This window comes from Zosterops lateralis (assembly GCF_965231275.1).
Source record: "Zosterops lateralis genome assembly, chromosome: W".
In the NCBI taxonomy this organism is placed as follows: Eukaryota; Metazoa; Chordata; class Aves; order Passeriformes; family Zosteropidae; genus Zosterops; species Zosterops lateralis.
This window is the reverse complement of record NC_139801.1, coordinates 457,550-484,013: the sequence shown is the minus strand read 5'-3', so window position 1 is coordinate 484,013 and position 26,464 is coordinate 457,550. Positions and strand designations below refer to the sequence as shown.

Below are 26,464 nucleotides of genomic sequence, written 5' to 3'. Positions count from 1 at the left end.
ATTTCCCTTTTCTCCTGCGTTTTCCCTGTCACTGGGATTCTTGGATGGTCTTTTCACTTCTGAATTATTTGGAGAGAGTCCTCAAAACTCTCTCTGTGTGTTGAGCAAATAATTTGATTCCATTTGAAGCCTCTTATTTCTGCACTCCCAGATTATTTTCTGCCCATGCCATGAGTGAATCCCAGTGCTGAGCCCGATGGAAGTGTTGTGTAGCTGCACCCCTGGGCTGGGCTGGCTTGGCCCCAGGGGATTCTCTGGCTGCTCAGAGCAGAGCTCTGGTCCAGGGGAAAGTTCTAAACACAGATTTGGTGGGTTGGATTTTAGGATTGATTATCCCTGGGAGTTCCCACACACAGAACTCACCTCTCCTCAAACCACCTTAACCCAAACCCATCGATATTCCTCAGCCAGTTAAACCTGGAGAACTTCCTGGGCCTTTAATCCTTTTATTGTGAGCTGGGCTGAAATTAATTTCCTCCCCAGAAGTGTGCAAAGCCAATTAAGGGGAGCTGAGTGCTCCAAAGTGTTTAACTGCAGCCTGACCATCAATCCTGCCTGGGGAAACCACAGAGATTTTCACCCACTCTGCTTCCTGCACCTCCAGGCCTTCAGTGCTTACAGGTGGATCTTCTCAGGATTATTTTGGTTTGTCTCACCCTCAAGTGGGATTTTTTGCAGCTCAAATCCCCACGGTTTTTTTGTCCTCCTGGCGCCGCAGCTTCTGTTTTTTCCACGCGGAGCTACTGGAGGTTATTAATTTTCTCCCTGTGATAGGGTGATCAAGGGTCCTGTCAGGAAAATGGATCTGTGTGTCAGCCCTGGCCGTGATTAAAGGGAGGCACAGTGCAGGGAGAAAATACCAAATTTTCATGGCCAAATCAAAGGGGGCTCCTCTTCCAGGTGTTACTTCAGCCTGGTGGTTCAGCTGGGGAAAATCGTTCCTATTAATTGGAGGCTTCCCCTGGTAATTTAGAAAAACAACCCTAAAACAAATCAAATATTAAGGAGTTTTTATCCCCTTCTATTTAAGCAGGTTTTTTTCCCTCACCCAGAGGTTTCCAGGGGGACAGATTTTGCTGTATTTGAGGAGTTTGGTTTTTAATGTCTTGGAGTCTTGGTAATTTTGGGAAATGTTTTATTTTTGAGGCAGAAAATCATCTGCTACAGCTGTGAGGATCCAACTGTCACATCCCAAGTTGCTCATGGGACACTGTGGATCTTTCCCAGCCTGTCCTAGTTGGGATTTCTCGTGGGATTAACAAAGTCTTGGCAGCAGGAAGGAGCTCAAGCTCCTGGTCTGGGAGTTTTGTCCCCTGGAATGGGATAAACCATCCTGGAGATGGGTTTGGGTCCATTCTGGTGTCTCCTGAGCACCTGGAACAGGATAAACCAACCTGGGACAGGGCTTGGGTCCATTCTGTGTCTCCTGGAATGGGATAAACCATCCTGGGGCAGGATTTGGGTCCATTCTGTGTCTCCTGGAATGGGATAAACCATCCTGGGGCAGGATTTGGGGCCATTCTGTGTCTCCTGGAACAGGATAAACCATCCTGGGGCAGGATTTGGGTCCATTCTGTGTCTCCTGGAACAGGATAAACCATCCTGGGGCAGGATTTGGGTCCATTCTGGTGTCTCCTGAGCACCTGGAACAGGATAAACCATCCTGGGGCAGGATTTGGGTCCGTTCTGTGTCTCCTGAGCACCTGGAACAGGATAAACCATCCTGGGGCAGGATTTGGGGCCAGTTCAGCCCCACCTCAGGTTCCTGCAGCGAGGCCACCCTGGGCTGTGACATCCAGTGGGACACACACACACAAATGGACAATTCCAACTGTTCCCTTCCCTGCTTTGTTCCAGCCTCTTTTCATCCTTCTTCCTCCAAAGGCAGTTGATATTGATTTTTTTCCTTTTTTTTTTTTTTCTTCTTTCTCCTCCCTTCCCATTGTTCAGCTTTCCCTTGTTTTTTTTTCCTCTCTCTCCCTTTTGGCTGGCGAGGGTTGGACCTTCCTTCTTTTTCCTCTGGAGCCCTGTGGAGGTCATTAACAGAGACATTCATTATGTTAATCCTGTGGTAGGTGATTCCTCCCAACTCAGGGAGCTCGGGAAGGGTTAAAACTTCCATATTTTTATAGAATAAAAGTGGTAAGGGAATTTCCCAGGATGCTGGAGATGAACACCTAGGTAAGAGTGGACTCAATTTCTTCTTAGATTTTGGGATTTTACTCCAAATAGGGCAAACCTCCTCTGCTTAGTGAAATTCAGACTGTGTTAAATTAGTGACACATATTTCACTTTTATGTAAAAATCCTGATTATGGCTTTGTCCCATCGTTAAAATTCCGTAAGTGACGTTTTTACTGTATGAAAATACCAGTTTTGTTTAATTAGACTGTTAGCCTAAAATTTAATGGGAAGCTGGTTGTGGTGATGGATCCCATATCAAAAAAGATGCTTTTAATATCAAACATAATGCAAAGAACTTAGCCTGAAAAAAAAAATCCATCTCCTAAAACCAAGTTGCAAGTTGCAAGAAAAATTGCAACTTGTCAATTGAAAGTCAACGAGAAACAACCCAAAAATAAACTTAGAATTCCATGGAATCACTGAGCAAACAAACCTGGAAATTGAGGAGTTCTCTGGTGCCCCATGGCAGGTTTTGAAGGGGATATTTTGACTCGTCTGGAGGTTTTTAGAGGTAAATTGAGTCGTCTCCGTGCCCGAAAATCCCGCTGATCGCAGAGACCGCGATTCACCTTTTTCATTTTCTCAGTCAAACACCTTTTCTAACACAACATTCCCTCTTCCTCTGTGGTTCTCCCCGTGCTCCAGGCTGCCTGTCGGGGCTGCCCCAGCCCAAGAAAGTGTCCACATCCTACGAGGAGAGGCGCAAACAGGCCACGGCCATCGTCCTGCTGGGCGTCATCGGGGCCGAGTTCGGCGCCGAGATCGAGCCGCCCAAGCTGCTGACGCGGCCCCGCAGCTCCAGCCAGATCCCCGAGGGCTTCGGCCTCACCAGCGCTGGATCCAACTACTCCCTGGCCAGGCACACCTGTGAGTACCCCCAGAGCTCCCCTGGGGACAGGGATGTGCTGAGGAATTCACCTGGAAGGGGTGCTGATGGAGCTCTCTCTCTCTGTGGACAATCGGGAAAAAAAATCATCTAGAGAGGGTCACAATCGAGTTAAATCCTATTCTCGGAGTCCATCATTTGGATTTAGTTGAATGTTGATGATCAGAGTTCTCAGTGTCTCATTCCTGCCTGGGCTATTGATTTTCCCGAGGAAATAATTTCATTTTTTTAAAATCCATTGGCAAACTGGGGCTAACAAGGCTGCCTGGAGCCTCGTGCTCGGAGAGAGATTCTGCCAGGAAAGACATTTTGGGAATCCAAGGGCTTGTGTGCAGTGAAGAGAAATGATAAATTTTAACACTGGGGGGTTAATTTTGATTTTAATTTTTAGCATTCTGGGTTAATCAAGTGCTGTAAGGAGCAAATGTGCCAATGCAGAATGAAACAATTGGGCTAAAATTCTATTTGAACACCACTTGTATTGATGTAGGAATTGCAAATTGATGTAGCAATGGCATTCCCTGAGCTCGAATTGTGCCCAGCAAATCCCACCCAAATTTTTATCTCAGGAATATAAATGGGCAGCACAGCAGCAAATCCTCCAGCCCAGGGGATGCTCATCATCCTCCCAGGATATTCCAGCCCCGCTGTGCCGAGCTTTTTCCAGGGCTAATTACGCCGTGGCTGTGCTGACTCTAATGTGACATGTTTATTGCCCTAACGAACAACTCATTAGCGCCGGGATGTTTTTGTCAATATTAATTCCTTCGCTTAAAGCCCAGGCAAAGCTTTAAACAAAGATGTCCCGGCCGGGGAACCACCAGCACCGGGACTTTGGGTCGGTCCTGGTGAAAGGTGGGAGAGTTTGATTGGGGTTTTTAATAAAGTTTTGATTTTGGAGGCATAAAACCGACAAGGAGGAATTTTGGGGGTTGTTTCACACAGAATCAACTGGAAAAACTCTGGTTGCCTTTTCCCAAAACACAACAGGAGGCTTGTTTAATAAACAAAACGAGCAACTTGTTGAGGACAGTTGAAGAAAAAAACCTGATAAAATCAGTAATTATCTTCGCCACAAGCAACAGCACCGAGGGGTAATAAATAACGATGGAGAGATAACGATGAATTTGTGGTGAGCTTTGCTGGGCTCAGCCCTCCTCCAGTTATGGGTATGATTTAAAAGCAGGCTGGGAAATGAAATATTAATAAGGATTTCCATTCTATTTCCAAAATGTGCACATTTGGGAAACACTTAATATTTGAAATAAACGTGCAGGATAAGTGTCTCCAAAGTGTGCAGAACCTGGATGAGGATTCAGGATTGGCTGAAGTTGTTTGGGATGTTTCTCTCCCTTTCCCTCTTAAGCTCCATTTCTCAGAAATACTTAGGTGTGTCCACTTCTCCCATTTTTTCCCCCAAAATCCATTTACAAGTTTATTTGTTAGACAGTAAAAATATTGCATTGGAGAGTCAGCAGTGGGTGGTGTCCCAGCATGGGTTGGACAGGGCTCAGAGCACTCTGGGCTAGAGGAAGGTGTCTCTGCCCATGGCAGGGTGGCACTGGATGTCCCCAGGGTGGGCTGGATGAGGCTCAGAGCACTCTGGGCTAGAGGAAGGTGTCTCTACCCGTGGCAGGGCTGTCACTGGGTGTCCCCAGGGAGGGGACTATCTGCCCTGAGCCCCGTTACCCCCTCCCCTGCAGGCAAGGCGCTGACATTCCTGCTGCTGCAGCCGCCCAGCGCGCGGCTCCCGGCGCACAGCACCATCCGCAGGACGGCCATCGACCTCATCGGCCGCGGCTTCACCGTCTGGGAGCCCTACATGGACGTGTCCGCCGTGCTCATGGGGCTGCTGGAGCTCTGCGCCGACGCCGAGAAGCAGCTGGCCAAGTGGGTGCCTCCCCCGGGCTGGGAGGGAGTGGGGAGGAATGGAATTCCCAGAGAGGCTGCCCCATCCAGCTTGGATGGAGCATGGAGCATCCTTAAGGTTCCTTTCAACTCAAATCACTCCATGAGTCCATGAAATGTTCATTGACACCTCTAGTAAGGAGTTATTTTAATCCCAGAAATGCGTTTCCGCATCCATCCATGTTGAGGGTTCTGATACTAATCTAAGGTAGATATTGGCCATTTTATGTAAGTTTTAGGAAGAATGAATCCTTGGCCTGTGTTGGCAGGAGAAAGCTGGACAAATTGGATTAGCATTGTTTTTGGTGTGAACTGCAGTTATTCCCTGTAGCGTGACAGGAGGCACCAGCACCTTCTCCCTTCCCCAAAGCCTCTCCTAAGCCCCGCTTTATGTAAATCCCGACTCCCAGGATCCCAGCGAGCAGAGTTCTTCAGCAGGTCCTTTTGCTGAGTGTGAGTCCATCCTGAGCTGTCAGGAAGATTAGTCTGGCTCTCTCTCCCCCCAAAGAGCAGGGAATAAATGAAGGGATCAGCGTGGAGCCTTGAGGAGCCCGGCGCAATTTTCCTCATGATAAATTGCATAATAAGCGCGAAAGCGTTTGCTTATTAATCCATAACAAGATTTAGATTGAAAATGGCCTGTTACATCCCTGACAGATCCAGGATGGAGGGGAGATGGGGAGAAATGGAGCAACAACGTGTGCAGGGGTTAAGTGTGGATCTCACCCTGGCGGAGCCCCGCTGAGCTCCCGCTTTGTGCCGGATTTGCCGCGGACACAATAACGGCACACAGCTGCCGGCGCCTCTCCCGGAGGTTTTATTAAAGAGCTTTTATGTCAAGCTTCTGCTTTTTAGATAGAAAAGAAGAAATCACATTTATTGACCAGGAAAAACGAGTGGGTTTCTTTTTTCCCTGCTGAATCAAGGGAATATCCGAGCTGTTAGGCAAAACTCGGGTGTTCGGAACTCCTCGACTTGCCCGGCTCGTCCTGGTTCCCGAAGGTTAGGTTGTGCCCAGGAAAACTGCTCAGTTGTGAGGATAAAAGAGTGTTTTCCCAGCATTTTTAGGCTTTGATGTCTTGGCTGGGATGGTGAGGATGTATTTTTGCTTTTGGAATTAGCCAGGTTTCATAGAGATTATCATGGAGTGGTTTGGCTTGGGGGGTATTTTAGGGATCGTCCAATTTCCACCCCCAGGAGCACCTTCCACTAGTCCAGGTTGCCCCAAATCCCCTCATGCCTGGTCTGGGACCACTCCAGGGATGGGGCACCCACAGCTTCAGTGGGCCCCCAAATTAGCAAATCACCTCCAAATCAATCCCCAGGTTTTTATCTGTGCCTGGTGGAATAGAATGGTCTGGATGTTTTGGTCCTGGCTGCAATGTGCCATTCCCATCCCCTGATCTCCTCAACATCCTTCCAAGCACAGGAATTCCCTGAGAGCCTGTTGCTTTCCAGGGAAATGCACACTTGGCCAAACATCCCGTGAGGAAAAACACTGCTGGCTTTGGGAAGCCCTGCAAAAGTGAACTGGGAGAACTCCTTATCCCTTTTTCATAGAACACCTGGACAGGAGTTTGGAGGTTACATTTAGATGTGGTTGTCCAAGGACAGGCCAATGGGGACATCAGTTTATTTAGTTTCACATTGAAGAGTTTTAATTCATACAGTGATGGTGAGGGATGGCAAAGGAAAAATAAACTGAAAATAAAAGGAAATAAAAAATCAGTCAAAGAGTAGGGGGAAGATTGAGGAGCCCCTTCCACAGATTATCCAGAAAAATCTGTGGCTGCCCCATCCCTGGCAGTGTCCAAGGCCAGGCTGGACAGGGCTTGGAGCAGCTTGGGATAGTGGAAGGTGGAATGGAACAGCTGATTCTTAAAACCTCTTGCACATCAAACCAACCTGTGATTCCACATTTCTACATTTCAGGGAATTTTTGGATAACGTGCAGGGCACATAGAAATTTTATTTTTGCAGTTACAGGGCACTTAGCACCTTATTGCTTTTTGCTTTTATCTTGTCACAGCCAGTCAAAGCCTCGAATTAAAGAGAATTACTCTGGCCAGGGGATTTTTTCAGGCTGCGTTTAAAATACTGTAAAAGACCAAACCATAAATCCTTGGGAAGACGCTCTGGGCCTCCGTGGGGGGATGATATGTATTCAGCACATACAGATAATTTGTTAACAAGGCCTTTTGCCCACTTTGGACAGATGCACTTACTGTTTTCAATCTTCATGGTTAATTATTCGATTTGGGGTTGATGCTGGAACACCCTGACTCCTAATCACCGCTCTTTGTTGGGAGTCCATTATATTGGAACTGCCGGAGTGCTCCCGGTGACCTTGAGCTGACATTATAAGCCGGTTTCTAATCTTTCTCACTCTATATTTGCACCGCCGGGCTGTCCTTTGTGCCTGCCTTTGTGTGCGGTGTGTGTGGCGGGGTTTAGCATCACAATGGGGCTGCCCCTGAGCCCCGCGGCCGACTCGGCGCGCTCGGCCCGCCACGCGCTGTCGCTGATCGCCACCGCCCGCCCGCCCGCCTTCATCACCACCATCGCCAAGGAGGTGAGCACAGCTGGGGAATGAAGGGTTAAAGGGGGGTTTTCTGTGGGGTGGGAGATTGGTGTGAGCCACCCCAGCCCACCTTCATCACCACCATCGCCAAGGAGGTGAGCACAGCTGGGGCACCAAGGGTTAAAGGGGGTTTTCTGTGGGGTGGGAGATTGGTGTGAGCCACCCCAGCCCCGCTGAGCTGCAGGATTTGAGTGGAGACTGGCTCGACTCCGAGGCTTTCTCCAGATGTGGGAGATGTTCTCCAACAGGCACAGCAAAGTGAAACCGGTGGCAGAGCCAGGAACATGGAGACCACCGGGATTAATGGGAATGGGAAGGGGAACAGGAGTGGGAAAGGGAAAGGGAATGAGAATGGGAATGGGAATGGGAAGGGGAGGGGAATGGGAAGGTGAATGGGAATGGGAAATGGGAAGGCGAATGGGGATGGGAAGGTGAATGGGAATGGCAAAGGGAAAGGGAACAGGAACGGGAATGGCAAAGGGAAAGGGAATAGGAATGGGGAATGGGAATAGGGATGGGAATGGGAATAGGAATAAGAATAGGAATAGGAAGGTGAACGGGAATGGGAATGAGAAGGGAAATGGGAATGGTAATGGGAAAGGGAATAGGGATGGGAATGGGGCCATCAGCAGTGGCTGCAGTTGTGCTGGTTCCCAGTGGGATTTGGGGTCCCTCATTTTCTGAGGGGTTTTTGTGGCGTTTGCGATTTCGCTCCAGAGTTTTTCTGGGCTCTTTATTCCCAAGTTTGTCGCCATTCCATCCCTTCATTCCCAAGTGTTTCCCGTGGCTTTGGCCCCGTGTTGACAGTCCCCGTGCCCGCAGGTGCACCGGCACACGGCGCTGGCGGCCAACACGCAGTCCCAGCAGAACATCCACACCACCACGCTGGCCCGCGCCAAGGGCGAGATCCTGCGCGTCATCGAGATCCTCATCGACAAGATGCCGGCCGACGTGGTGGACCTGCTGGTGGAGGTGAGCCCTGGCCCCTCTCCACCAGCCCCTGCCCCTGGGGGCTCTGATCTGCTGTAGTTCATTATTTCAACTTGAACCACATTGAGTAAATCTGGTTTATTAAGCAATAAAAAGTCAGAGCCGGGTTGGACACAGCTTGGAACAAACTGATCTACTGGAAAAGTGTCCCTTGCCCATGGCAGGGCTTGGAGTGGGAATGACCTTCAGAACTTTAATTATGGAACAAAAAACAACAGCCGATGGTGATTTTTGTTTCCAAGGTGATGGACATCATCATGTACTGCCTGGAAGGATCTTTAGTGAAGAAAAAGGGTCTTCAGGAATGTTTCCCAGCCATCTGCAGGTGAGCCCTTCCTCTGGGAATACTGGGAGGTAAATGACAGGATCACCAGCAGGGTGTATTTCCTGATGAAGAGTGAAACAGCCTTTTAGATGACACAACAAAGAGTAAAAAAAAAAAAAAAAAGGTGATTGATAAAATGGAAGCATTTCCAGTATCTTTAAACGTGGACAAACATCCCAGTCATCCTTTAAACCAATAAATTCTAATAATCACCTGTCGGCCATTACGTTTTAATTTAATAACCTATTAAAATATTGAATAGTTTCAAGGAAAGAACACTTACCCTGTTGCCAGGTTGGATCCTGATGGAGATGATCTTCCTCCTTCCTGATGCTTTAAGTGGCTTCCCTTAAAACATAAAGGGGAGGATAAATGGGAATTAGTGCCCAATCTCCCTATTCCTGTGTACATTTATAGCGCTGCAGTATTTTAAAATCCTCTGCAATTACTGGTCATATTTCCTGGTTATAGGCAGTGTAAAAATGATCCAGCACCCAAGGACAGCATCACAGAGCCCAGGGGAAATTGCCAGCAGGTTGTAGCAAATCCCTGCAGAGATCCCAAGTGGGAGCACTTGTACAGGGTTAATCCCTTTTATCCCTGGAATTTTTTTCCCTTATGGCACTGGGAATCCCAAGGAAGAGGGAGAGAAGTCTGGGAAATGGGTTGTTTGAAGCCCTAAATCTGCTCAGCAAGGTGTCTTTTGAGACTGATCCCAGATATTTCTGGCAGATTTTGGTAGAGGGAAATTTACCTGCAGAATTCCAGCGTAATTCAGAATGCAGGATCTGCTGTGGTAAGGCACAGTGACGTCCCCAAGGACTGGAATTTGCAATGTGGATTTACTGTCTCTTGACTTTCAAGGTGTTGAAATTCCTTGGATTTTGCAGGAATTCCAATAACTGCCCCATGGGTGTGAAGGACTATTGCAGGCTTCACCCCAAGGGTGTTATTGCAGTAGAGAGTGTTCGACGGCGAATTTCCCTCTCCCTTTCTCTTCGTGCCCATCAAAAATTGATGAGCTGGCTTATTTCTCCTTCCACTTTCCTTCCTTTCCATCGGGATTTCACAGGAAATGCCCTGCAGCCACTCAGGGTGTTGGATGGGCACTTAACCATTGGACTTCCAGGGCTCCCACAGACTATTCCCAAAGAAATAAATCTGATGAGGTTCCACAGTAACGTCTCGACTATCGGTGGTTTTTGTGCCAAGTGTTTGCGAGTGGATTTTAAAATCAAATCTCTGCTCCAGCCCTTAACCAATGATGAACTGGAATCCTAAATGTGTTTAATCTCCCAGAGTTACCCTGTTTTCCCTGTGTGACTCTGCCCAGGTTCTACATGGTGAGTTACTACGAGCGCAGCCACCGCATCGCCGTGGGAGCCCGGCACGGCTCCGTGGCGCTCTACGACATCCGCACCGGCAAGTGCCAGGTAAGGGAGATCCTGGGAATCCCTGCCCTGCCCAGCCCTCCTGGGAGCTGCTGCCAGGGGAGGAATGGCTGGGAATTCCTGCCCATGGATCCCACAGAGCTCTGCCTCTCCTGCCTGCTCAGCGCCGAGGGGATCAATAGTTTAATGAAGGGCTGGAGGGTATCGAGTCCTGCTGGGACTGGATTAATGAGGAAAAACTCAGGTTTATCTCCTGATCTGGAAGTTTGGGAGTTGTTTCACCACAAAATTCCCAGTTATTTACTCTGGGGAATATTCACAGTGTTTGGTTCTTTACTTTTCTTGATAATCTTCCACATTAACAACAGAAAACAGAGCTGGGAGTGACCAAAGGGATCCCAGGATAATTAGACTGGGTGTTTTGCAGGTTTAGTTATTATTCATGACATACAAAACTTTCCCAGATAAATTACTGTGGGGCAGCACCATCTATTGGATACACATTCCTGCCTCCAAATCCCATTTTATACAGAACTTCTCACAACTGCAGATTTTCCTGGCTGCTCAAAAGGATGGAATTACTTGTGAAAAAGTTGTGTCATTGGAGAAAAGCTCAGGGGTTTAACTTCCTTTTCTATGAGATGCTGAAAAGCATTTTGGGTGGGTTTTTTTTCCCTTCCAGGTAATTTTAATTTTTTTTTAAGAAAGGTGGCTGTAGGAACTGCCTGAGAAATTACTCAATATGATCAACAGGATGATGGATATCAAAACTCCCCCCTTTTTAATAAAAAATAAACCAGCATTTCTCTATGATGGAGTTTCCCCTCAGTAGTAAAATTTATTATATTAATTGATTACATTACACTATTCCAAATGCACACACTGTGATCTAATTTTCCACAATCCAATATCCAAAGCAGGTTGTTTCTCCCTGGTTCTGTCCCACGTGGCAGCAACAGCATCCTGTGTTCACCTTCCATATTCTCTCTCATATTCCTCCTCACTCATTTTTTCCCATATTCCCCCTCAAATTCTTCCTCACTCACTGTTCCTCCACATTCTCCCCCACAGAGATTGTAGGAATCCCATTCTGCAGCTGAGAATTCCTTACAAAGCCAGCTAAACTTCCTGATCATGCTGACAATAAATCTCTGTAGGGTGTGTGCTGGTGAATCCATGTTGTGGATGGAGAGGCAGCGGCTTTGGGAGCAGATGATTGGAAACCCCTCAGTGCAGGGTATTCCTGGCTGGAAAATGGGATTTCAGGGCTCAGGATGAGTGTTGGTGTGTGCACCAGCCCCTCAGGAGAAGCTCCATGTGTGATTTTACCCTGATATTTTATCCCATCCCACTTTTCTCCTGGATCCCTGGAATCTGCTGGCCCTTAAACAGCCCCCTCCTCCTGGCTGGGGATTTTTCCCTCCCAGTGACTTGAGGCTGAGCCTGGTTTTGTCTCCCTGTTGTGATCCCAAAGGGATGGATGTGCTGGTTCTGTGCTCACCCCACAGGATTTGGGGCTCAGCCCTGTCAAACCCAACCCCTCAGGTGAGGCAAAGGTTAAACGTGAGCAGCTTCCCCCAAAAAAAAAGAAAAAAAGGTGGAGCTCCCAGCAGCAGCACAATCCAATGATGACTATTGATCCCTTCCTCCCCAAGCCCTTCCCTGGCTCTGGCCTTGATGTTCACTGAGGCTCCATCTTGATCAGGGGCCCAGATGAGATCCTGGGATTTGATAAAGATAATTGATGCTTCTCGGGGAATTGGAAAACAGTTCCCAGAGCAGCAGCAGCAGCAGCTCCTCCACCTGGAAATGCCCTTTGTTTTCCCAGCTTGGAAAACCTCCAGCCACGAGCCAAACACACAGGATTAAACAGGTTTGATCCCCAAAATGAACCGCTTGGATTAATAATTCCCACTTTAATTAATTTATAACAGTATTAAAAGGATTAGGCAGCAGAGCTCGTTGAGCACAAGCTTCTGTTTGCACAATTAAACACAGAAATAATATTAAATTCTGAGCAAATTATTAATATTGTGGATAAGAATTCCTAATTATGGACACACAGTTGGAAATCCTGCTCTGAAAGGTGCAGTAACACAGGGGAATATTGATGTTAGAAAATGCTATTTTAGATATCAAATTAAACACTAAAATCAGACTGGAGAGAGAAATTGCAAGCAACAGAATTTTAGGATATTTGGGATGATGGGAAAATATTACTATTTCCCCAGGTAAATTCTTGCTGAGTACCAGAGTCTGACCCCAAATCCTCCCAATTAATTCCTCAGGACAGATTATTTCATTATCTTCCTTTCCTTGAGGAACATATTTGGGTCTGTAAGGAGAGACTCTGAAATATTCCGTTTTTATTGATTAAATCTTGGGATTCATCATAAATATTTAGAGCTGCATTTCAGAAATACATGTAATTTTTGTACCTAAAACCTGGGTCATTTGCACCGGGAAGATTAAAGAGAAACATAAGTTATTTTGGGTTTATTTCAAAGCAAAAAAACCTACTTTTAAGCCTGGGCTGGAATCAATAATGTTTGGTCCTGGGTCCTTCCAGAATTAAAATCCCAGCAATCCCAGCATTAATTGGATTGTGCAGGGCTGATTTTATTTCAGCCCTGGAATGCCTCGGCAAAGTTTGATTTATGTGGAAGGCAGAAAAAAGGATTTAATATTCCATTTGGAATGAATCGTGGGCTTGGCTTAATTAATTACAGAGGAAAAGATGCTGGTTTTTTAAAGGTGTTTGTCCTGGAATCCACACCTGCATTTCCCAGGCCAGGAAAAGCTCCTCACTGGGAAAACACATCCCTAAATTTCAGAGAAAAGGTAATTACTGACAATAACCTGAACTGGATAGGCCAGAGGCCTTTTCTAAACACGCCCAATAAAAAATGAAGGGATTTTCATTAATTGATTTAATAAATTAAATTATTAAAGGTGCTGAAAGCTGCTGTGAGTTAACTGGGATTCCAAAATAGGGAATTCTTTGGAGAAGCTTGATGGGAACATTTTTATTTTCTCTCATCCAGTGGCTCCTCCAGGAAGGGGCTGCAGAGTCACCTCCTGCAGCTGCCAGTGACCACCCCTGGATTAAAAACCTGGGCAGAGGGAAGCTGGGAGCAGCTGCATTTCATCCCACTGTCCTTTTTGGCCAGGATGAAGACATTCCCAAACTGGTATCACACAGAATTTCCTCTCTGTGTGTTCACACAAGTTACTCCAGAGCTGAGCAGCTGCCTGGGGTGACTGGCAATATTTGGGATGAGCAGCCTTGGCTTCACTTCCTCGTGGAAAACACAGGGGTAGCACCAGGAAAATCCTGGCTGCAAAGGATTAGCATCAATCAGAGAAGCACTTCCTTTAAATAACAAAGCAGCTGGATTCCCCCAAGGATTTGTACTTCCTGGAACGAGTAAAAAGAGCAACAAGTGTGCTGCTCCTATTGATTTCTACCTTTGTCTCACCAAAACATGTTTTATTGACAAGTGTTCCCGGGCTTGTTAACACTAAAGAGTGGGATGGGGCTAAATGTGGGATCAGCTAATTAACTGTGGGGAATCCTGTTAAAGAGAGACATTTGGGGTTCACTATTACTCACTAATAGTATTAATAAGTTCTTCAAACATCAGGCTCACACACTGAGCAGGGCTTTTAATAACCCGGGGATGGGCACGGGAACTCTGCTAATGCTGGTTTTCCCAGGAGAAAATCCTGGGGCATCTTGGATTTAATACAATTGGGCTTTTTGATCCTATTTTGAGTGGGAGAGGAGCTCGGGCTGCTGTTGTTTTTGGGCTGTCACATCCCAGATCTCTCACAGTGCTGTTCTCTCCTCTGTTTCCAGACTATCCATGGGCACAAAGGAGCCATCACTGCCGTGGCTTTTGCCCCTGATGGTCGGTACCTCGCCACATACTCCAACTCTGACAGCCACCTCTGCTTCTGGCAGGTGAGGACACCTTCCCAGCCCTCAGCCCTTCATTCCGTGCTTTCAATTGCTTCAGCGTGGAGAAAATCCCTAAGGGGGGGGAGAAGGTCACAGCTGGACTTGTGGAAGGTGACCCTGCCCACCTTCAGGGCTGTGGAATGAGGTGACCCTTAAAATCCCAACAACAAGGGGTTAAACCTCCTCGCTTGCTCTTCTCAAATGTGACCTCGTGCACCGGTGATTTTTTCCCCCTTCCGTGTCCCGTTTGGCACGATTATTAATGCAGGAAAATCAGGGACATTAGTCATCCTAAAAGGGTTATTACTCAAGATGATTTAAATTGTGAAAATGTCAGCGGGGCTCGCACGCCGCCGGCTCCGGACGCCGTGATTTACACCCCTGACACCCGGGGAGAGCCGCGAGAAGGGACGGAATTCAGGACAGGGAACAGCAATAAAACACCCCAGGGCTGGCCAGGACACAAATCCTGGGGTTGCCACACACGTGGAGGGGATGGGGAGTGATGTCCCCAGGGGTTGGGTTGGGGCATCTCAGTTTTGAGAAGTTGGAGCTGCCACCAGCAGTGTTGCAGGGGAACACCCAGCAAAGTGTCCAAGGCCAGCTTAGACAGGGCTTGGAGAACCTGATGGGAAGTGGGGATGGATGGGTGGGACTGGGTGAGCTCTGAGCTCCCACCTGAACCATTCCCTGGTCCCTCAGTGCAGCCTCTTGCTTGGGCCAGCTCTGAGTGCTCTCTGGGATGTGGGAATCCAGGAGGAGCTTCCTGGTGCTCTCTGGGATGTGGGAATTCAGGAGCCCCATTCTTGATGCTCTCTGAGATGTGGGAATTCACAGCCTCAGAGCCCCACTCCTGGTGCTCTCTGGGATGTGGGAATTCACAACCTCACAGCCCCACTCCTGGTGCTCTCTGGGATGTGGGAATTCAGGAGGAGCCCCACTCCTGCTGCTCTCAGGGACACGGAAACCCAGGAGGAGCCCCGTGCTCATCCCCCATCCGTGTCCCCACAGATGAACACGTCCCTGCTGGGCAGCATCGGGATGCTGAACTCGGCGCCGCAGCTGCGCTGTGTGAAGACGTTCCAGGTGCCCCCGGTGCAGCCGGCGTCCCCCGGCTCGCACAACGCGCTGCGCCTGGCGCGCCTCATCTGGACCTCCAACCGCAACGTCATCCTCATGGCCCACGACGGCAAGGAGCATCGCTTCATGGTCTAGGTGTGCCCGGGGGGCTCAGGGGGCTGGGGGGCTCAGGCCAGCTCTGCCACCCGCCCCGTGGCCCTGACAGCTTTTCCTTCCCTGCAGGATGGAGAAGGCGGCACCGGGGGCTGCTCTGCGCCTGCCCCGGCACAGCAGGACCAGCAGTTCCTGGCCCAGTGTCATCCCAGCCCTTTTCCCATCCCACAGTGTCAGTGTTTACCAAAAAGGCTCCTGTTTACATGGATGTTCTTCTGGAGCTGCCTGGAAAAAGGGGTGCTGGAATTTTGGGGGGGGTGGCACAGCCCCGCGTGCTGATCCCAAAAAGGGTGAAGTCTCCGTTTCTGAGGGGATTTGGAATTGCTGCTCTGCCCAGGCCGGAAGGAAAAATGTGTAAATAAATAATTTAAAACTCCTGGTAAATGGCAGACTTGGAAAAAAACAAAAGCAGTATTTGTATAGAAAGGTGGTTTTTGCCACCGGTGAGGTATTTATTTAAATAAAGGACAAAGGGGGTCATTTTGAATGGGAAAATGATGAAAATTATGGAAAAAATTAATTATTGACTGGATGTACTGAAATATCTCCTTCAGTAGGAACATTCCTGTGTGACACTCGCTGTGACTGTGTTTCCTTCTTACATATCTGATTTGTGGAATATTTTGTGTGAAATTTGGTGGTTTCTGCTCATGGGAAAGAGAAAAAAAAATATCTCAAATCCTCTTTTATTTCAATATCTCTGTCTGTGCAGCTTTTCCTTGGCTGCAGAGCTCAGACCTGAGTCTGGCACTACCTACTAAGCTAAAAATGGTACTTGAGAGCCCAAAAATGAAGGAATTAATTTTTTCCCGTGGCTCCAAAAGAGCAAATGAATGTGTTTGATTCGGATTTGGAGTTATTTGTGTAGTGCCCAGGTGGGGTTTGCAGCCCAGCCACTCCATATCTCCGTGCTGTTCCCCGTGAGTTCCAAAGCAGGAAGCTCAGAGCGTTCAGGAATGTTGAACACAGGTTTTGGTCTGTCCCCATCCCGCCGTGAGCTTTCCGTGCCTGTCCTTGACGCCGTGTCTGTCCCTGTCCCTGTGGAGGTGTCCGTGGCTCCCCGGTGACACAGTGGGACACCTGGGTCACAGGGGGGTGACAGAGTCACCGTGTGACGGTCCCAGTGTCTGCTGCTCCAGATTCCCCTCCCTGCCCTCTCTGGATTAAAATTCCTGGTGTAAATATGCTCGTGGAATAAAGCTGGACTGAAACCTGTTGGTTCGTGTGGCTGATGAGTCTTTGCCCAGTCATTGGGAATCTGTCACTAACAAACTTCTCCCGTTTCCTTTGGAATGAGAGCGGAATCCTGGAATGGTTGGGGTTGGAAGGATATGAAGGAACATCCTGTTCCCTGCCCTTGTCCCCAGTCCCTCCCCAGCTCTGCTGGAGCTCCTTTAGGTCCTGGCAGGGGCTCTGAGCTCTGCCTGGAGCCCTCCCCAGGTGTCCCAGAGCAGAGGTGAATTCCCCCCAAGGAATTAACTGCAGTAACTAAACGGACTGTGCTGCACTGTGGATCTGGGATGTGCACTGATTTTAAGGAATGCAGCCCTCGGCCTGTAGAGGAAGCCCCTGTGCCGCGGGATGCTCTGGAGCAGGTCAGGAATTACCTGATCAGTCTCCAGGCACAAAGCCCGCAGGAACTGTGTGACTGTTCCCCTTTGGGAGTGTGTGGATGTGTTCAGCCTCTGTTCCCTGCAGGCTGGGGGGCCGTGCCAGGGGGGATCCAGGGAGGGAGAAGCCTCTCCTCTCCTCCAGCTGCAGGGCAGAGCCGAGCCTTGGGGAATCAGTAACTGGGAGCCAGGAGGGAAACACTTCAAGCTCCAAGGGACAAGGCTGGGATGCTCTGGTGGCACAGGAGAGGGAGGGAGGCAGAGTCGTTTTTAACACCTGACACCTCAAGGTGGCTCTGGGCAGAGGGTACAGCCAAACACCAAAGGTCATGGAGCAGAGCTGGAGAATTCCCAGCCCAGGCTGTGCTGCTGCTGTCCCAGGGGCGGGGCAGGCACAGGGGGAGCTCCGTGCCCTCTGCCATCTCCTTCGGGGGGAAAATGAGAGCCCAAGGCACAGCTGGAGCTGTTCCCCCCTGCTCTCTGTGCTCAGGGCCTTTCACTCTGCTGGCCGTGCCCTGGCTGTGTCTGTGTGTCCGTGCTCAGAGCAATCGTTCTGTTCCAGTGCTCAGGATCACGGAATATCCAGCTCAGAGCTGGAACAGCCCACGGCCCTTCTGCTCCTCCACCTGGGAGCTCAGCGTGGCCTCAGGGAGCTGAGGAGGCAGCAAAAGAGACTTTGCTTCTGGCCACGCTGTTCCCAGCTTTTAGGAGACTTCAGCATTAATACTTTTGTCTGAACAAAAAAAAAAAAAAAAAAAAAAAAAAAAAAAAAAAAAAAAAATCAGGAAAAATGTGGATGGGAGCCTCCGGTGTGATAAATTGACACTGGATCCAGCGGTTGCCTGGAGCGCGCTTTGAAGCGGGAGAGGCTCCTGGGGAACTTCCCCCTCTCTCTGATGTCTGAAAATTAAAAATTAATCCGCTATGAAAAATTAAAAGGTGAAACTTTCTGCTCTTTCAGCAGCAGAGCTTTTGGAATGCTGATGTGGGGCTTGGAATGGAGGCTGAGTGACATCTCCGGGAACATCACCGTGGGCTGGTGCATTCTAAATATCAGATTTTAATTGATTTTTGTAAATTGGAAACCTGTTTGCACAGGGCTCGAGACGCTTAAAAAGGGGTAAATATTTATTTATTGATGTAAATAACCTTAAACAGGCATTTACTCACCACTGCAGAGCTACTCACGGATTACAACACAGTGAAAGGAAACCGATGCTGCAGCTTGGAAGTGATGCTGGAACCTGCACAACCTGCAAGGTTTCATTAGGCTTTATTTTAAAAAAGGAAGAAAATGGGTAGAAATGCACTTTATTCCAGGAATAAACAGCAAAGGTGCTGGTGGCGGGAGGAGGCAGAGCGCTCCATAGGTGAGGGTGGGCTGGAAGGAACGGGAGCAGATGAAGGCAGAGCAATCTGTGAAATGCATTCAGGGGTTCAGCCAAGCCGAAAGCGCCGTGTCCCAGCCCGGGAGCCGCGGGGAGCCGCGGGGAGAGCAGAGATGAGTTCCCATCAAGTGCACTGGCTCGGAAAATGGGCAAGGCTTAGGGTCAGGCGCACACGGTCCCGGGGGAAGCTTTGCCAGGGGAAATGGGAAGAGCTGCAGCCGCCGCTGCTGTGATTGCTCCTTTCAGTGTCAATTTTCTGGAGGTTTCAGTTCTCCAGAGCCATCCACCTGCTCCTGGAGCGCTGCTGCTGCGGGGGAGGCACAGAACCCCGGAGCTCTTTGGGCTGGAAGGGACCTGAAAGCCCCGCCACGGGCAGGGACACAGCACAGGAGAGCAGCTCCCTGCTGGAATCGTGTCACACACACGGTGGGGGATTGGGAAGGAGGATAAACACCCTGACTGTCAGGGACAGCTTCTGCATTCCCCCTGCAGCTCCTGGAGTTTCTCTGTGGGAAGGAGTGAGAGCTCCAGCTCCAGACCTGTCCCAACATCCCAACGTGCAGGAGGGCGGAACTGGATGGTCTTCAAGGCCCTTTCCAAGCCAAACCACGCAGGGTACAGGGCACCTCCTTAAATGCTTTTTTTTTTTTCTACCAAACTGGAGGTTTGGATAATTAATTGCTCCCTGCAAATGAAAGGTGGAAATGACCACCCTCCATCTACAGCGGATTCCTTCTGCTGCTCTCCTTGGTTGTCTCTGCTGGGGAAAACACACATGGAGGGTTAACAAACATTCCCTATTTTTGGTAAAACATTGCATTATCACCACTCTATTCCTAACGGTGCTTACCTGGGTTTCCACATCAACACCTGGAGATAAGAATTGCTGCAAATTCCACCCCAAACCGCTCGGAGCAGCCAAAGGGGATGCCTGGGAAGGCACGGAGCCCTGGGGTGCAGAGCAGGGCTGGGAAGGGCAGCAGAGCCCAGCAGGGACGGGGATCCAGGTAAGGGACGGGGCTGGGATGGGCGAGTGCCCAGCCGGCCCAGGGAGCCCCTCCCAGCCCCTCCTCGGAGCATCTCGGCCAAATGCGCTAAAGGATTTAAACACCCGTTGAAATTAATCTGCTGGATAAAACCTTTTCTTCATAGTCTTCATTAATCACCCGTCCTTCCCGTAGCTCCGTGCAGGAAAATAGATTTTTAAACCTGTCAGCTGCGGTTTTGTGGGATTCATTCCGTGCCTGCTCTGCCTGTTCTCCTGCACTGCCGGGGAGGAGGCAGAACAATTAACCCAGGCCTTAAAACTCCCGAGTGCTCGGAGCTGGGAATTGTGTGACCCCTGGGTGGGCTGGGGACGTTCAATGCAGAATTTGGGTCGGGGGCTTTGCAAGGCGGGAGTTTGGCAGGGCTGAAGCCACCTGGACATGGATTTGGGAGGGGGAAGGAGGCTCCAAGCGCTGCCCACGCTGCTCATCCCTGCTGAGGAGCTCACAGAGGGCAGCTTTCCATCCAAACGAGCCCCATCCGTGTCACCCACGTCCCCAAAACCAGCTCGGGATGCGCTCCAGCGTCCCACCCCAAATCCCAGCTCCAGGCAGCGAGAAATCCCGGCGGGGCATCAATTATGGCTGGAGGCGGAACTGCAGCGGCCCGAGGAGGAAACACTTCCAGGAAAGGCGGCGGAGGAGCCCCGGGGGGCTGAGCGCGGCTGTCGCTCCCTGACGAGCCCCGGCAATTAGCGGTGCCGGGAAAGGCGGCGGCGCTGCCAAACCCGCGGGGTGGGCAGGGAAAATCACCTCGAGAAACTCCTGGGGACGTGCTGGGGGCCCCCAGAGCAGCCCAGAGCAGCAGGGGCATCCCCGGGGTGCAGATTTGGGGTGTGGGATGAAGGGCAGCTCACAATTCCCCAGCGGGAGGAATTCCAGCCTTGCAGGGATTGGGGATCACACTTGGGGATCAGGGAGGGGATTCTCCCCCTCTGCCCCGATCTGCTGAAACCCCTCCTGGAGAGGATTTGGATGGGATTTTGGGCAGGAATTCCTGGCTGTGAGGGCGGCACAGAGAAGCTGTGGCTGCCCCATCCCTGGCAGTGCCCGAGGCCAGGCTGGAGCGGCCTTGGAGCCACCTGGGATAGTGGAAGGTGAGACTGGATGGTCCTTTCCAAGCCAACCCACGGTGGAATTGCCCGACTTTGAGCACAGCCCACACCCTGGCACATCATCATGGCACAGGGAGGGCTCTGAGCCTGCTCCAGGAGAGACAAGGGCTCATGGCTGTGCTCAATTCCCATATGGAGAAATCCATACGCCGGTGACATTTCTAGGACACGCTATTTTTGCCTTGTGAGGGGGCTGGAAAAAAAAAAATAAATCCGAGTGGCTTTCAAGAAATGAAAGCACCTCATTTAAACTGAGAAAATTGTTCTTGCTGATTAACCTGGAGGTTTTCTGCAGTGGCTCTGGTGACATAACCCCACAGGCTCTGAGGTGAAAAGGACACATTTAGTGGAGGTGTTGGAATATCCAGGGGTGGAGGGTCCAGATGGGGTTTGGGAACCTCTGGAGCTGCTCCACGGGGATGTGTTGGGGTGCTGGAAATGGTTACCCTGAAAAATATCCCTCCCAAAACTGGGGGTGGGTCAGAGGCTGCTCCTCAGCAAAGAGCAGTGGGACACGGCAGCTTGGGAGTTACAAAAGGAATTACCCGATGGAATACGACCACAGATTTCAGCAGGCAAAGGGGCTAAAAGGCAGAAAATAAATTCCCCTAAACTTCTTCTACTTCATTTGCTTTGGAGTTTGCAAAATTTCTCAAGTTCATAGATTAGATTTTTTTTTTTTTTTAATGCAGGAAATTCCATGAAATTTCTGACAATTCTGGGAAGTGAAAACCAGCACTCGACATCTCTGGTGGTTGGTGTAGATCCAGCGGGGGGGGATTTAGCTCTTGCAGCCTAGAAACACACCAACTGCAGTGTGGAGAGGCTCCCAGACTTTCTTTCCCTTTCTTTTTTCCCTTTTTCTCTCCGTGGGGATAATAATAACAGTGTCAAGGACACCATTCAAGCTGATGCCTGGAGAGCTATTCAGTCCAGGCCTATTTACGGCCATTATAAAATGCCTGTGGATAGTTCAACGACCGATTTTCAAGAGTCTTTCTCTACCTTTTGAAGGCTCAGGAAAATCTATCAAACTGCAGAAATTAAGCTATTTTTCTTCAGGGGAAGAGAAACAGAGCAGGGAGCTTCTCGCATTAAAATGCTGCCGTAGATTCCCGATGAATGAAAAATTGCCCGGCATAATAATGAGCCGGGAGATGGATTTTGAAACGGCTTCAACCCCCTCTCAGGCTCTGTGGCAGCAGTGCTGGGCATTTGGAGGTGAAAGATGGACCTTCTGCGGGTGCTGCTGTTCCCACATCCATCCAGGGATGAGGGCAGGGAGGGAGGGATGGAGGAAAGCACGGGATGGGCCTCAGAGCATCCAGAACCTGCTGTGATACAACCAGGGCTGCCCTTCCCATGGCACAGGCATGGAGCATGGAATAGGGAGTGTGGAGGATGGAGAACGGAGGATGGAGTATGGAATAGGGAATATGGGGCATGGAGGATGGAGCATGGAGGATGGAGAATGGAGCATGGAGGATGGAATATGGAGGATGGGGCATGGAGAATGGAGCAAGGAGGATGGAATAGGGAGTATGAGGCATGGAGAATAGAGGATGGAGCACAGAGTATGGAGCATGGAGTATGGAGCATGGAGCACAGAGCACAGAGCATGGAGCATGGAACACGGAGCTGCTCAGGATCAGCAGTGCACGTCCCTGCAGCAGCTCCCTGGGTGTGCACCCACAAGGAAAGGGAAGTTGTCCCTGTCACACATTGCTGTGCACAGGTGTCCTCATGGTCCAAACTCCACTCAGGACGGAGCAGGCCCCAGTGTGTCCCCACTGTCACCCTGCCCTCCTCGTGTCCCTGCTCCGGCAGCACATGGAGCAGTTTGCTCTGGAAAAGGTCCCTTTGAGTGCTGTGTGTTAATTGCTCACACCACAAAAGCAGCCCATGTGCTGAACAAACAGCTCTCCCTCAGATGGGCTCCCAGCACGATTTGGCTCTCAAAGCCCTGCCCTCCTGCCATGCCAAAGCCATCAAAGCAGCCCACTGGCTTTTCCAAAGCCTCCAGTTACATTTAATTGAGTGGGAAACACATTTCTTTTTCCTTTACGAGATGCCAGCTCCCCCCTGTGTGTAACCACAGAGCATCATCTCCCCTTGCTCGGGGCAGGGCGGGAGCCGGGGGCCCATCCTGCCTCCCACCAGGAGCCCAACCCATCCAAGGGCACGTCCTTGCCTTGGGGAGCAGCACGTTCTCCTCCAGCTCTCCTCAATCCCTGTTCCCTGGGAGAAGAGCCCAGAGCCTGCCCGGCTCCCCCACTGCTGTCAGGGCCCTGTGGAGAGCCAGTGGGTCCTTCCTAAACTTCCTTTTCTCCTTTGCTGGTGCCCTCTGGAGCTGGAGGGGCTGTGGGCACTGCAGGGCTGGCCCATCCCGGCCTCCGAGGGCTCCTGGGACACTTTCCCTGCTGTGCCGCATCCCGGGGGTGCCACGGGGGCTGCCCTGCCCTGCCCTGCCTGGTGGGATGTTCCTCCCTGTACCCCATCCCGCTTTACAAGACCTCACTGTGGTTTTTCCCTCCCTTCCCAGCCCGGCCCCACAGCCCAGGTTCCCTTTTTTTGTGCTCCCCGGGCGGGAGCGATCGATTGTGTCTCGTCCGAGCCCGCGGTCTGTACGAGGGGAAGATGAATAAATAATGCCGTGTGCATGGAGGGGATCTGGAGCTCCTTGGGTTTGTAAAACCCTTTCCTTTAAACAGCAGCCAGTCGCCTGTGTGCCACTCCTGCCTTGGCTTTTCTGCTGCTGCCGAGGCTTTTGCTTTCCCGTTAGAGCAGGAACTGTGCCCAAGGCGTTCCCGAGGGGCCAGGACTGGGATGGTGAATTTCCACAGCCCACACGATGCTGTCAGTGCTCCAGGACCCTCTGCTGTGGGGTGGTGCTGCAGTGCAGGGCCCAGCGAGCTGGGATTTGGGATTTGCACCAGAGCGGGACATGGGAACGGCCCATCTCTGCTGGGATGCACCTTTGGGTGCCCAAAGCATCCACTTTGTTTGGGATTTGTCCCATGCTGGGGGGATGCTGGGACACACCACAGTGCTCAGAGGTTCCTCTCCTGGTTTTTTGAGCCAACATCTCCTCACTCGCCTGGCCAGGACAGACAGGGAAAACCCTTGGAAATGTCACTGTCACCAGTGGCTGCCAGGTGAGATGCAGGAGCAGCCAGGGCACATCTCCCTCTTCTTCCTCCTCTTCCTCTTCTTCTTCTTCCTCCTCTTCCTCCTCTTCTTCCTCTTCTTCTTCTTCTTCCTCTTCCTCCTCTTCTTCTTCCTCCCCCTCCTCCTCCTCCTCCTCCTCCTCCCGTCCCGCCCCTCCCGGCTCAGGAGGGGTGTGGGGCCCAGGCTCAGGTGTGATCAGGAGGGGTGTGGGGCCCAGGCTCAGGTGTGATCAGGAAGGGTGTGGCCGAGGCTCAGGTGTGATCAGGAGGGGTGTGGGGCCCAGGCTCAGGTGTGATCAGGAGGGGTGTGGGCAGAGGCTCAGGTGTGATCAGGAGGGGTGTGGCCCAGGCTCAGGTGTGATCAGGAAGGGTGTGGCCCGAGGCTCAGGTGTGATCAGGAGGGGTGTGGCCCGAGGCTCAGGTGTGATCAGGAGGGGTGTGGGGAGGAGGCTCAGGTGTGATCAGGAGGGGTGTGGCCCGAGGCTCAGGTGTGATCAGGAGGGGTGTGGCCCGAGGCTCAGGTGTGATCAGGAGGGGTGTGGCCCAGGCTCAGGTGTGATCAGGAGGGGTGTGGCCCGAGGCTCAGGTGTGATCAGGAGGGGTGTGGGGCCCAGGCTCAGGTGTGATCAGGAGGGGTGTGGGCCGAGGCTCAGGTGTGATCAGGAGGGGTGTGGGGCCCAGGCTCAGGTGTGATCAGGAGGGGTGTGGGGAGGAGGCTCAGGTGTGATCAGGAGGGGTGTGGCCCGAGGCTCAGGTGTGATCAGGAGGGGTGTGGGGCCCAGGCTCAGGTGTGATCAGGAGGGGTGTGGGCCGAGGCTCAGGTGTGATCAGGAGGGGTGTGGCCGAGGCTCAGGTGTGATCAGGAGGGGTGTGGCCGAGGCTCAGGTGTGATCAGGAGGGGTGTGGCCGAGGCTCAGGTGTGGTCCCCGCGCTCCTGGCGGGGCTGGGCCCCTGTGCAGCCCCGGGGCTCCCGGCGGGAGGCGGGGACAGGGGACAGGGGACAGGGGCCAGGCCGGTCCCCGCGGGCAGCAGCTGCCCCGCTCCCGTGGGAAAGGCGCCGGCCCTTGAGCCGCTCCTGCCGCCGCATCACTTTGTTCTTTGTCAAAAGCGGGAGGCTGCGGCCGCTCTTTGTGCCGCCGATTTGAATTTGACCCTTTCCAAGGCCAAAAATCGATATTCCCGGGGAGAAGCAGTGGGTGCTGTTTTTTCCAAGGCCTGTTTACAGCGGAGCGGTCCTCGAGGCAGATGTTATCTGGCGGACTTTACCAAATTTTACAAAGCATTTTCTGAGCACATAATGACAGTATTATCTTTGTCCACCTGCTGAGAGGAGCGGTGGGCTCACAATAAATATCGGCTTGCGAGCCGGGCGAGTCAGAGTCCGTCTTATCTGTCCAGATGGGGGAAAAAAAAAGGCCCTAATTTACATCCCAGAAAGCACTGGGGTGTGACAAAGGTCATCGGCTGACACTGCACCCTCAACTGGGATGAAAAATACACGAGTCGAGGCTGCATTGTGTGGAGGGGACACGGCTCCTGTGCCACCTGAGCATCCCCTGGCTGGCCAAAGCAGGGATGTGTCCCTCCAGGAGCATCCCTGGCTCAGGACCTGCCCCCGGGAGCTCTGGGGGCTCAGACCTCGGGAGATGAGCCTGCCAGGATTCCTGCAGCTCTCTCCCATTGCTCCACTGGGTTTCTCACCAGGTGCCACGTTCACACAGCTCCTCCTCCCTCTCCACATCAGTGACAGTGAAGATGGAGCAGCCCCATGGGTTTGGGTCCTCCCATGAAGCCTCCAGCCCGGGCTACTCCCCTCCTGTTCCTCCATTTCCAGGAAATGTTCTGTGTTTTACAAATACCCCCCAATTAGCGAGTTAATGAGCTAATGAGGGAAGCTTCCCTCTCATCTGAGAGCCCACAGGATCCTCCCTGTCCGCACAGCCTCCCTGGGGCATCCCGGGGGGCGCAGCCCATTATGGAGTGACAGGTTCCTGGAATTAGTCATTAGATTAAGGTACACGGCCCTGGAATTAGCCAAGGCCCGTGTGATGATGCTGAGGTGGGACCTGGGGGGGCCAGAGGAGCCAAACCAGGGGTGTGGGCTCTGCTCCACAAGGCTCCAGCCCCTGGGATGTCACTGTGGAACACGTCCCACTGCCCCATTAAAATGACAAAAAGACAAAGAAAAATGAGTGGGGGAGCCAGGAGGGAATATAAAATCATTAACACAGCGCCTAATACAGTGGGAGAAGTGTCAGTGGGGACGCTGAGCTAATGGGCTAGGCTCCTCCAGAATTTTATTAGCCCTGAAGTTTTAAATAATGCAGCACGTTCGGATCCCCGTGTCCCTCCTGCTGTCAAGCCACGATTCCCCAGTCCAGCACCAGGAAATTCACCCTTGTCTACACGTTCTGCAGGTAGTGATTGAGCCAAGATTTATTTATTAGTCAAGCTGTGATTGATTTAGAGGAGATTTGCTTGCTGGAGTTAATTACAAGCAATAACTGGCTGCCCGGAAAGTCGGGCTGCTGCTCCAGGGACATCCTGGTTTGTGCCTGGTTCACCTCCTGCTTTGGGATCAGCTACCTGGGGCAGCAGTTGTTGCCAAGAATAATGCCCTTGGTTTAATCCAGGTCCTGTCCCTGCAAGTGTTCAAGGAGCTCCTGCCCTCAGCCAGAAC

The 26,464-nt window shown here is 51.1% G+C and overlaps 1 protein-coding gene across 1 annotated transcript in view; it reads left to right on the top strand.

The window, feature by feature from the left end:
* The window catches only part of LOC310922188 (WD repeat-containing protein 7-like), a gene marked incomplete at its 5' end in the record, with an annotated part of 34,235 nt that extends 17,562 nt beyond the window's left edge, over positions 1-16,673 (top strand). The window contains 9 exons of the mRNA XM_083882601.1: positions 2,829-3,050; positions 4,773-4,959; positions 7,432-7,549; positions 8,381-8,530; positions 8,791-8,873; positions 10,207-10,306; positions 14,124-14,228; positions 15,237-15,440; positions 15,528-16,673. Coding sequence (XP_083738727.1) covers positions 2,829-3,050; positions 4,773-4,959; positions 7,432-7,549; positions 8,381-8,530; positions 8,791-8,873; positions 10,207-10,306; positions 14,124-14,228; positions 15,237-15,440 — 1,169 coding nt within the window. The 3' untranslated portion in view covers positions 15,528-16,673. The remainder of the gene's footprint in view (positions 1-2,828; positions 3,051-4,772; positions 4,960-7,431; positions 7,550-8,380; positions 8,531-8,790; positions 8,874-10,206; positions 10,307-14,123; positions 14,229-15,236; positions 15,441-15,527) is intronic.
* Positions 16,674-26,464: the final 9,791 nt, after the last annotated feature.